The sequence below is a fragment of the Pituophis catenifer genome, unplaced genomic scaffold (assembly GCF_029215685.1).
Source record: "Pituophis catenifer annectens isolate HBS135680 unplaced genomic scaffold, rPitCat1.0.hap2 SCAF_1, whole genome shotgun sequence".
NCBI classification, from domain to species: Eukaryota; Metazoa; Chordata; class Lepidosauria; order Squamata; family Colubridae; genus Pituophis; species Pituophis catenifer.
In genome coordinates, this window is record NW_027256881.1 from 222,203,225 (window position 1) to 222,215,630 (window position 12,406).

The 12,406-nt window shown below is 36.6% G+C and overlaps 1 protein-coding gene across 3 annotated transcripts in view; it reads left to right on the top strand.

Moving 5' to 3' along the window:
* The window catches only part of ZNF148 (zinc finger protein 148), a 47,953-nt gene extending 39,745 nt beyond the window's left edge, over positions 1 to 8,208 (top strand). For all 3 annotated transcript variants that reach the window (XM_070949568.1, XM_070949727.1, XM_070949648.1), the window contains one exon: positions 743 to 8,208. In XM_070949568.1, coding sequence (XP_070805669.1) covers positions 743 to 2,347 — 1,605 coding nt within the window. In that variant the 3' untranslated portion in view covers positions 2,348 to 8,208. The remainder of the gene's footprint in view (positions 1 to 742) is intronic.
* The last annotated feature ends 4,198 nt before the right edge of the window (positions 8,209 to 12,406 follow it).

Sequence of the window (12,406 nt, forward strand, 5' to 3'; positions counted from 1 at the left end):
TTCATTCAGTTACTGACTTCAAAATTTTAATACTGCTGAATGAGGGGTATTTAAAAGGGATTCTTGTAGTTGTGGCCATCACAATATCCTGTGGTCATGTGATTAACATTTGTGACCTTCATTGCCAGCTTTCCACAAGCAAAATCAATGGGGAAGTTGTTGGGAAGTTGCAAATGGCAATTACGGGACACTGCAACTGCATGGAACCACCATTGTAAATAGCCGTGGCCCCATGTCATCCCTTATGAATGTGTCGCTTAGTGACAGAGTTTCCAGTCCCAATTACTGGACAAGGATAAACTGTATTATAGTAGATGTTAACTAACGTGTGTTTTGTAGAAGAGGAGCACATTTCTTATTATGTTTTTGTACATTTAATTTTTCAAACCTTTACTTGAACCAGGTTGAATGAGCAGTCAACCAAGAAAAACATAAACCCTTAAGAAACCATGTTTTTAGCTATAGAAAAAACAAGAGCAGAGAAGCTGAGACAAATCACTATTGTTGAACTGAATTAAAGGGTTGAATTTTGTAGTAACTTAAATTGTTTTAACATAAATTCTGAGCCATATCTTTTGACATGTGGGGTTTCACACTGTAATTTCTGTCTGTAATGCCTTTCTGGAGTTTTTAAAATTATCATGTTAGCAAAATGACTTATGAAGACTTTCCCATGTCAAAGAATAAATTGGCCAAAAGCTTGTTTCTTTTTTCTTTTCTAATCCAAACATATTCCCTGTAGTTCTTCTCAAGGACTGATCGTGTACTGAAACACAAACGTATGTGCCACGAAAACCGTGACAAGAAACCCAATAGAAGTGCCACCAAAGTTGGCCTTTTGGCTCCTGATGATGATCAAGGCTTCCCTATATCTTTGAAAGACTGTTCTTTGCCAAAAAAGAAGAGGCAAAAAACTGAGAAATTGAAATCTTCTGGGATGGATAAAGAAACTGGGACAGACAAGTCTGAACATAAGAAAGATAAGAATGATTTCTTGCCATTGTATGCTGGCAGTACTAAAATAAAGGATGAATATATGGTGGCGGAATACGCAGTTGAGATGCCCCATTCTTCTGTCACTGGAGGGCATTTACAGGAAGCAAATTCCGGAGAAATACACCCACCTAAACTAGTGCTCAAAAAAGTTAACAGTAAGAGAACCCTCAAGCAGCCACTAGAGCAGAGTCAAACCATTTCATCCCTAGCTTCTTATGAAGACAGCAAGGTTTCAAAATACGCGTTCGATCTTGTGGATAAACAAGGCTTATTGGATGCTGAAGGCAATGCTGATATTGACCAAGTTGATTCTTTACAGGAAGGTCCCAGTAAACCCGTCCACAGCAGCACAAACTATGATGACGCAATGCAGTTTTTAAAGAAGAGACGGTATCTCCAAGCGGCTAACAGTAACAGCAGAGAATATGCTTTGAATGTTGGCACTATTGCTTCACAGCCATCGGTCACCCAAGCGGCTGTTGCAAGTGTGATAGATGAAGGTAGTACAGCGTCGATATTGGATACATCGGCACTGAATGTGGAAATTAAAGGAAACCATGACAAAAGTGTCATTCCAGATGAGGTACTTCAGACTCTTTTAGACCATTATTCCCATAAAGCCAATGGCCAGCATGAAATTGCTTTCAACGTGGCTGATACTGAAGTGACTTCCAGCATATCCATAAATTCTTCTGAAGTCTCAGAGGTTACGCAACCGGAAAATGTTGGGACAAGTTCTCAAGGCTCCTCCTCTGATAAAGCCAGTATGTTACAGGAATATTCCAAGTTTTTGCAGCAAGCTTTGGACAGGACGAGCCAAAATGATGCCTATTTGAACAACTCAAGCCTTAATTTTGTGAATGACAACCAGACTCTTACAGGGCAACCAGCATTCCCTGCTATGGACAAACAGGTCTATGCATCTATACCTGTTAACAGTTTCCGATCGGGAATGAACTCTCCCCTGAGAACAACTCCAGACAAGTCTCACTTTGGACTTATAGTTGGCGATTCCCAGCACTCTTTTCCATTTTCAGGTGATGAGCCAAATCACTCTTCATCCTCCTCCACCCAGGACTTCTTGGAACAAGTGACCTCTCAGAAGAAGGCAGAGGCACAGCCTGTCCATCAAGCGTATCAGATAGGCTCGTTTGAGCAACCCTTTAGGGCTCAGTATCATGGAACAAGAGCTGGATTATCATCTCAGTTTAATACTGCTAATGGACAAGTGAACATGCGGGGACCGGGGGCAAGTGCTGATTTCCCAGAATTTCCTTTGGTGAATGTAAATGATGCTCGGGCAGGGATGAACTCATCACCTGATGCAACAACAGGCCAAACATTTGGCTAAGAAAACCTGTAGAAATAATATTGGCACTTTACCACAGGTCTGTTGAGAATGGGTGTCTTCTGTATAAGATGGCTTCTATACAGATTGAAGGCCTTGTGTTATAATGAAAAAGTAAGCTGGTACAGCATATTAATAATTACTTTTTTAATTAATTGTCATTCTTTTTGAATTGCCTTATAAGTGGGTGCCCACTGAAAAGGCAGGTGGCTGTTTCCTTTTTTTGAGATCAGGAATTTGCTGTGTTGAGATTGATTTTAAAAAATGAAGCAAACCAAAAAAAAAAAAAATATCCAGTTAAGATATCTCTCCCTTAATAAATTCCTAGTTTGGTTAACTTTGATTATTTGGGAGAGAATGATCATTATGAAATTATTCATATTGCATTTCTTAATTAGTCTAGTTATTGCACTTCATCAGGGAATATGAATAAGCTGTACAAATCCAAAAGTTTAAATGTCAGGAGATTGTAGCTAGAAGCTACAAAGCATTGGGGGGGGGGGAGCTTATTTTAAAAAATATCTGTTAAATCCACATAATCACCCTTTTATTGGTTTCCTTTAATACACTTTAATGAAAACAATGATGTTTGCTAGACACATTTCCTATTTAAATGTTTGATTAATTAATTAAAAGTTATTTAAAAGCTAAGTCCCTATTATTCATGCATTTAAATTTCAATTAATTTTTACCAGTGATGACAGTTAATGAGATGGTTAGATTTTAGCTAAATGCTTTGCAGTCTATGTTCCCAGTTTTGTAATGTTATATAAATGATAAAACTCCAGGGTTTAAAATTTAACTGTATTTCATCCTACAAATTTGCAATAATTAACATTAGAGCACTTAGATCCTTCCTCATATTGCTCCTTTTAAAAAAAAATAAAAATCAAAAACTATTTTTGAGATTTAGGCTCATTATCCAGCATTATTTTCACCTCACATTGTAGAATTTTTAAAAAATTAACAATGAAAATAAAGGGGATGCCTTAACATCCACAAAATTAGATTTGCTTACCCAGAAACTCTCGGCACTTCAGCTTGTTAGATACTGTAAGCTTTCTCTAAAGCAGTTATTCTTGTTGCACCTCTTAACCTGGATGAGCAATTCCACTGTAGTTTTGCCAGCCAGGGCTGGTGAACAGTGTCAATGACAAAAAGCTATACAGTCCCTGTTTTAATATATTTCATACATAATAAAGTGTAAATTTTATCCCTTTCCCATTTTCACTGTAAAATTGCCCTCAGTTAAACAGTGTGCTGCAACAATTCTATATACACTTTTTAAAATGGCATGGTTTTACTTAACATAAATGTTGGGATAATTTAACCCTTTTTAAAACTGAAAAGATGATTTTTATTTCAGTCTGTAATAAAAAAAAATATTTTATTCTTTTCATGAATTCTATTCTATGTATCCGTTAATAGAAAACTGTAGGTAGTATTACTGAAAAGCTGAGTGCTTGTCTTTCCCATATTAAAATAATTCAGATAGGGAAGAAGGGGGCACATATTATTTTAAGATATATTCCTTGCTATTGTCTCTCACAAAACCTAAAAATTTGGTTAAGAAAAAAATCCAGAGTAATTGTGATTTTTGATTAAACATAGCTTCCTATCCATCCCATTGGCAGTTTTCCTTCTCCTATTTCTTCAGTAGAATATCAGGGCCATCTTAGTATTTACCTGAGAGTTCTGGATGGCAAGATAATCTCTTTAAATCTACTTGTGAATCTTCATAGATTCATAGTCTCAACATCCCCTGTGCATTTCTTTCAATCACAATTAGGCGAATGCATCCATTTTCCTCTATACAATGCCTACAAATTTAAATACCTGATTAAACAACTGCAGTAATAATGCCATTATACACAAATACTTCTAAAGAATTAATCTTCTGTTTTTCCATTTGCTAGTTGTATTTCAGCCCCAATAACATGTTAATTTTAACTAAGCATTTCCAGCATGATATCTCAGTGTTCCCCTATTTATTTAGTTAACAATAGATTATGTTCCAGTGAGGTAAGCAAGATTGGCAATTAAAACAATGTTCAGTAGTTGGAATAAAAGGCTAGAAAAGTTTGAAGCCATTTGCGGATAGCCAAGAGGAACCCAAGGTGTGTGGAGCCAGGGTCTTTAAGAAAATGTAGGTGTTTACTTCATACAAACATACCCAATATGAAAAAATGAATACTGTAAAGGGAGGCACAGAATGAAATTTAGCAGACATCCAAAGTGCTTTATGTGCATGGCTACAAACATCAGAGTGCTTGATTATGATGGCTTCTTGAGATGCATTGAGGGAAGTTACTCCATAGCATCCTTAAATCTGCAGCATTTCCTAATTGGAGAAGGGGTGCTTTAGCAAGAAATGTTTAAACCCAAAATGGCATAGAATGAGTATACATGAAATACCTCATGTATGAGTAGGTTTGGTGTTTATCATCCGGTCCATAAAAATAATGTAAGATCCCAAATTACTTTTTACCTAAAAGCAGCTTTCTAAATTAACTAGGATGAGGTAATTTCACAGGTCTATTTCATGCCCACAGTACATTGTGAGATAGTACTACTAAAACTATATTTTGCTAGAATAAATTTTTATTACATTTTATTAAGACATTTTAGCTAAAGTCCTAAAATCCTGTTAAATTCAATAGTATATTTACAGTTAGGGTTGACTATCCTTTGGTGTCAGCTTTTAATGGAAATATACTGCTTAATTTTACAAATTCTTATTGTCTCAGTCTTCAGTAGATCATATTTGGATACATGCTAGATCTCAGAGTCTTTCTTTTTTTAAAAAAAATTGTAAATGAAGGAATTGGTTTTTGATTTAGAGCTGAAATAGCTATCTTATCATTTGGGGGAAGGGGGGGGCTCAATGACTCAGGCTGTATAATTTACCAAGAATGATTTATTTAAAGAGAAACAATGTGATGACCTGCAGTGCGCTACATGTTTGAAGAACAGTTAGAATGATTTGTTTTTCATTTATGTTAGATCACCTTTCTTGCATTTTCTGAAATTGGTCTAAAACTTTTAATATAGGTTCCAAGGTAAAGCAGGTTGTCACAATATTTCAAGAGAACAAGCAATTTGTTGAAACCTAAAATGTTTTTGTAATTTCTGTGGAATATCTGATAATTCCCCAGCTGGTTTTTCCCTTGTTTCTCTTGAGTGGTGTAAAGTCATGTAGTAGAGCTAAAACTATGACTGTAACTTTAGCCAAGCATATTGCAGAGAATTTGTGTAAGTGCTGCAAACTAAGAGACTGTGGACAAAATGAATGAAATACAGTATAATGTCATATGCTTGCTTTTTTTCCTTATTTATTTTGTGATTTTAAAGAGGGATTCAAATCAATAGTGTGAATTAATACATTTTAATGATAGCTTTTGGATTTTACTTCCATAGTTTTGGGATTATCTTCAGAAATAGCTCCACTTGGATACATACAACATATGTTCCATGTTTCCTTAGATTATTTTTAATGATGTGTGTAATATGTTTCATGAATATTTGAAGAAGATCCAGAGTGGATCCAAGATCAGCCTGCTTGAATATTTCAGTATTAACTTGCTTTGTATTTGTAAATTTGCAACCTAAAATTTTGTCGGGTAGAAATTCTTACTCAAGTTGCAGGGAGATATAGATATTAGAATATAGTTCAGAAATTTAGAAAACAGAAATGTGTTTGTGATCTGGGTATTTCATTTGGTAAAACCTCAATGTAATTTTTCCAATTGATGAAATTATTAATAAAAACTATGTTTATATTTTCTTAAATTCTGCTCAACAGAAGCCTTGCAACTTTTTGAAATGCTTTTAATTTCTGTTCATGCATGTTTTTAGGTATGCAGGACTTTTAACTGTTCTTTTTGCGTGCAAGGAGGATGTCCTGAGGAAGTATTACAATGAATGAAAAACAACATTATGTTAAATTTAGCTTCCATTATTTTTCAATTAATTTGTTTCAGGGAAGTTTTCTAATTGGTTTGGCTATACATATAGAAATCATTGTTTTTCTTTTCAATAACAATTAAAAGAGAGAGAGAGAGTTCTTTTGGTAGTAAATACAAATTGAAGCAAGCAATTTTTTCAAAGTTGTTTCTTGCATTCTTTACCCCAGTACATGGAAAAATAGAAATATGTAAATGTTTATTTTATTTTTTTATGCAATATTGTTCTGTAAATATGAGTTATTAAATAAGGATGTACTTATGATTGAATCTTTTGATTCTGCACAGTTAAGAGTTTATATATAAAATATAAATGTGTCTTGACAATCAAGGACTTACTGTCAGTCTTCCTTTATGATGTTTTATTAATGTTATGCATTCCATTTGTTAGACTTGAGTACCAATGTGGGAATTTGTATTGTCTGTAAAGTATGTAATGTTTTTACAGCTTGTTTTTAAACTAAAAAGGAAAAAAAAGAACTTGTATATAAACAGATCATAGTACTGCTTTATATCAGGAGGCATATGATGTACTGTATGTAAGCAATAATGCCTAACCATGCTAACTGTACAAGTAGCATAAGGATAGTTCCAAAAACTGTTTGGGGAATTCAGTAGTTTTGTTTAAGTTAATGTTTTTAATCAATAAATCCGACATTTTTTTTCTGTTTGAAGCATAATGTTGTTTACACAGCACAATCGGAGTTGCAGGAAGAACAGAGTTTAGATCTGTGTTGCACCTGCCACACACATTCATTATGAAACTAATGGCTCAATTGCACTTCTGTAAGAGGATGAAGACTACCCCAATGTCAGTGTCCTGGAAGGAAGAAAAGACTTTTCTCCCACACCATTTCTGTGCCGATTGAAAATATTAATATGCATCTCTATAAATCAGATTTGTGCAATATAAGGAAATAGTTCTGTTCATATTGTACACTGCAGTTGAGCATTGAGTCATGGTTTATTTTTATAAAATTGCTTTTTGCTATAGGAATTATCAGCTGATGAGATGAGCTTTATTTAATTCAAGTGAAAGAAATCAAAAAGTCAAACAGAAACTAAGTTTGAACTGTGGTTTCAAGCTGTACAAAGTTGAATAACAGAAAACTCGTTTCAGTGGGGGAAAAGATTTATAAATGTAAATGACCTACATTTTATAGGAGGAAATGTTTTTAAATGCTAGTCATTTATATAATATGTGCTTTGAAGGATTTGCTAGTTCACTTCTGTCACTTTTAGTACACTGGTATCTTTTTATATGTAATGTATGCTTTTTATTATTGTAGCAAATCATTTCAGTAGAAGGAATTTTTGCAACAGTATTTGGGAAAATTTTGTTGTTGGAAACTATACTGGATTTTGTCTGTGTAGTTTTTTATTTTAACAGTGTTGGGAAAAGAATCCTGGTATTCAAATAAATCCAACTTTAATTTTAGAGGGCACTCAATGAACCATGCTGTGTGATCTATAAATGGGTCCAGAAATAGGCTAACTTTGGAAGAAAGCATAAAGTTTTATTGTACAGCCCATTAAAGAATGCTATGCTTGGACTCAAGGAAAGAACAGAATTCTACTGGAATGCATTTTCTGATACAGTATTTGTTTTCCTGAAATCATATGCATCCTTTAACTTTCAGTTCATAAAATCCCCTCTAATATCAATGAGTATCTATTTTAATGTTAACACAGTATTAGCATACAATAACAAATCTGTTTTACTGTTACTTATGATTTCATCAAAACCAATTAAATTCCCAGTTTGAATTTAAAAATATGTATAAATAATACAGACCATTTTGTATAAACCTTGAATCTATAAATTTGTGTAATTATTTTGTATTTGAAATAAATTAGGTGATGCAGGATTCCTGGAATATCAGGAATTTTGTGATGACTGTGTGTTTCTGTGGTGATTGGGCACATATGGTGGGTTGCTTATTGGAAAAATGCAGGTTGTTGTAAGAAACAAAAGAAATATTAGTGAGCACTCATGTATAATAATTTCCAAATAATTTTCCAAAACATACATTGTGCAATTCTTGAAGAAAGTGCCACATTTTCATGCAGTGATAATCTCTCTCTCTCTCTCCCTTCCCCCCTCTCTCAGAATAAATTATCACAAGTGTCATTTCATTCATGTAATTCACTCCTAATGATGTCATGCTTTCAGTTTTTGCTTCATTTATGTTTGCCTTTTCTTTTTTCTTTGTGCTTTAACAAATAAAATAATAAGCATATTTTAAAAAAAGATGATTTCTTAAATATAGCAACTAAAGAAATAAAAAAGAACTTGTTACTCTTAGAACTGGATAGATATTATAGACAAATATTGTTTTCCTCTTTTTTCCATTAATCTTTCTCTGAGCTCAGATTAAGGTTGTATTATAGCCAAACCTTGTATTGTATTTTCAGTCAATTCCAGCCAATAGTAGCAGATTATAATGAACTCTGTAAGTAGAATCTAATAGCAAGTACTTCGTGATAATTTGGCCAGAATTACTTGTAGGAATAGAGGATTAGTATAGAAAATATTTTACTCAAAAATCAAAATGTGAAATATTTTTCTTTACAAATATTCTTTTTAAAGAACATGCTTAAGGATTCTGAAATGGGGCATTGATGCTTCACTGCCCCAACGTTATGAACATTTTCATTTTTTAAAAATGTTAGAAATTGTTCTCAGGTACATTGTAATAATTGTAGCTTACATGAAACTAGGTTATTTGGCATAAGGGTAAAATGATTTGAATGGAATATATGTGCATGCAATAGAGCAGTGGTCCCCAACCCCCGGTCCGCGGACCGGTGCCGGGCCGTGGAGTACCTGGCACCGGGCCGCGCAGCGGCCGGGGGACATGAACGCTGCAGCGCAAAGGCTCCTGGGCCGTGCGCAATGGGCCGTGCGCAAAAGCTCCTGGGCCGTGCCCCCACCCCTGCGCGCGCTCAGCGGGCCGCAGCGATAAAAAGGTTGGGGACCACTGCAATAGAGTTTAATCATCCTTACTCTCTTACAAGCAGCATTGAAATCATCCAGGTTGCATCGCTCCAAAACAAATACTCATAGTACATTTATACAGGGATATTATTAAGTCAGCATTTTCTGATAATTTGTGGGAGAAACTGGAAGCTTCCTCAATTGTTCAGTGTCTGTTACATTATTCTAATTCTTGATGAGGTTACAAAGCTGAAGACAAATGTTACCGCTACACAGAAGAATCTGTGGATGAAGTGAAGAGGAGGGTGGGATAAAAGCAGTGTCATGCCATAAACCAGCTATGTCCCCAAGGTAATTTAACATCCACTCTACCAACAAAAAAAGAGAGTTAAACAGGGATGTATATTAGCCCCTTGATTGTTTACATAAATGACATGGCAAATTACCTAACCAATTTGGACATTCATCCTCCTAAATTGAATGAGAAATCTATTATAATGTATACAGATGGTGTAATTACAACTCTACTATACTTGCATGTCGGAAGCGCTGAAAGGATCAGCCAGTGGCATCATTGTTGCTTGCAGGACGCCTAGTTGAGAGCATCTTTCGTTGCTCACCGAGATAGTACCCATCTATTTACTTGCGATCACCCACTTTCAAACTGCTGGGTCAGCAGGAGCTAGAGCGTGTGATGGGAGCAGCTCACCTTCGCCCATGGTGGCAACCAGGTCTTGAACACAGAACTGCCAATTGTCAGCCCAGCGTCCTAACCTCATGAGCCACTGTATTCCTATGTGGTTATATTATTTAGGACTAATATAGGTTTCAGTGGCATCACTGTTGCCTGGAGGACACATAGTTGGGAGCATCTTTCATTACCCATTGAGGTGATACCCATCTATCTACTTGCAGTCACCCACTTTCAAACTGCTGCGTCGCCAGGAGCTAAAGTGTGTGATGGGAGCTGCCCATGGTGGCAACTAGGTCTTGAACTCAGAACTGCCAATTGTCAGCCCAGCGTCCTAACTTCATGAGCCACTGCGTTCCTTTGTGGTTATATTATTTAGGACTAATATAGGTCTCAGAAGAGCATAATTCTTTTTTTTTTTTTTTTTTACATTAGATTTCTATACCGCCCTACTCCCGAAGGACTCAGGGCGGTGCACAGCCAAACAATAAAAACACATGCAATACAAAATTTAAAAAATAGAATAAAATCAAATTAAATAATTTTGGCCCTGACAAATTTAAAACCCCAAACTTTTAAAACCAATTTAAAATTGAATATATAAATACTAAAAGATATTTAAAATTTTAAAAATCTTTTATAAAAGAGGGGGAAAATTAGGCCAGGCCGGCCTGGTGAAATAGTAAGGTCTTTAAGGCGCGGCAGAAGGTGCGCAGATCCGGGATCCTCCGTATCTCTGGGGGGAGCTCGTTCCAGATAGTAGGTGCCCCCACAGAGAAGGCTCTCCCCCTGGGGGCCGCCAGTCGGCATTGTTTGGCTGACGGCACCCGGAGGAGCCCCTCTCTATGGGAGCGTACCGGCCGGTGGGAGGCTATTGGTGGTAGTAGGCGGTCCCGCAAGTACCCGGGTCCTAAGCCATGGAGCGCTTTAAAGGTGGTAACCAAAACCTTGAAGCGCACCCGGAAGACCACCGGGAGCCAGTGCAGCTCGCGCAGGAGAGGTGTTACATGGGAACGCCATGTCGCTCCCATAACCACCCGCGCGGCCGCACTCTGCGCCAGTTGGAGCCTCCGGGTGCTCCTCAAGGGGAGCCCCATGTAGAGAGCGTTGCAATAGTCCAGGCGGGAGGTGACAAGGGCATGAGTGACCGTGCGTAAAGAGTGCGTAATTCTTCAAGAGGATAAATTGAAAATTCCTATCAAAAGATCAAAATCCTGAATTTTGCTAGGAGAGTATGTCTAGTGCACGAACCCACAATTAAGTAGGTAAATAATCCTTTAGTATCTAGGGATGGGTTTTCATATTCCTATATTGCCTAAAATGCTCAAAGGAATGCATTTGCCATTAGAGTCTTGTAAACAAAAAAGAGTTGTATATTATTTATAGTAAAAACACTGGGACAGATGCTCTGTAGTGAACAGCTGGGTGTAGCCCACTGAGCAAATTGAAACTAAATTTTGAAGATCAAATCCAGATGTCTCATCTTAGTCACTGGTGTGACTGGTATCTATACTAAATGACTGGCTAAAACTATCATTTTCTCTCGGTACAGTTTATCTGTCTTTGGAGGACAGATTTCAGTCTGTTTGGAAGCAATCCCTGATGATAAAATCAGGTTTCCTAGATCTCTCTTCCTCCTATCTACTCTCCCTGCTGTGTTGAGATGATGAATACGGACACAGAGCACTAGGCTGATCTAAATAGGCTTTCAAATCTTACCATTGACTACTGTAGGTGCACAGAGCTATGGCACATTATTTGCGGGACCGCCTACTACCACAAACAGCCTCCCACCGGCCGGTACGCTCTCATAGAGAGGGGCTCCTCCAGGTGCCGTCAGCCAAACAATGTCGACTGGTGGCCCCCAGGGGGAGGGCCTTCTCTGTGGGGGCACCCACTATCTGGAACGAGCTCCCCCCAGAGATACGGAGGATCCTGGATCTGTGCACTTTCCGCTGTGCTCTTAAGACCCTCCTATTCCAGCAAGCCGGCCTAGCCTAATTTTCTCCCCTGTTTTAAAATTCTTTTAAATCGAAATTTTAATCTGTTTTAAATTATTGGGATTTTTAATTGTCTCAGGCTAAATTATTTAATCTGGTTTTAATTATGTTTCTAACTTTTGTATCTATGTATTTTATTTTGTGCCTGTTCACCGCCCTGAGTCCTTCGGGAGTAGGGCGGTATATAAATTTAATAAAAACAAAACAAAAACAAAAACAAACATCTTATGCAATTAGAAATATTTAGATCTAGAAAAGTTATTAAAACTAGAAAGTCTGACTATTGCTTGGTGCGATATCCTCCCTTCAAATTTATTTAAATTTCCTGGGCACTCTTAATAACTACAGTATTTGTTAAATCATCTAAATAAATTTAGCTCTCTAAAAGTAGCAAAAATTGCTGCATTATGTGTAAACCTGAACCACAAATTGTTGCTAATAGTTCTTGTTGTTAGGGGATAATTCTGCACT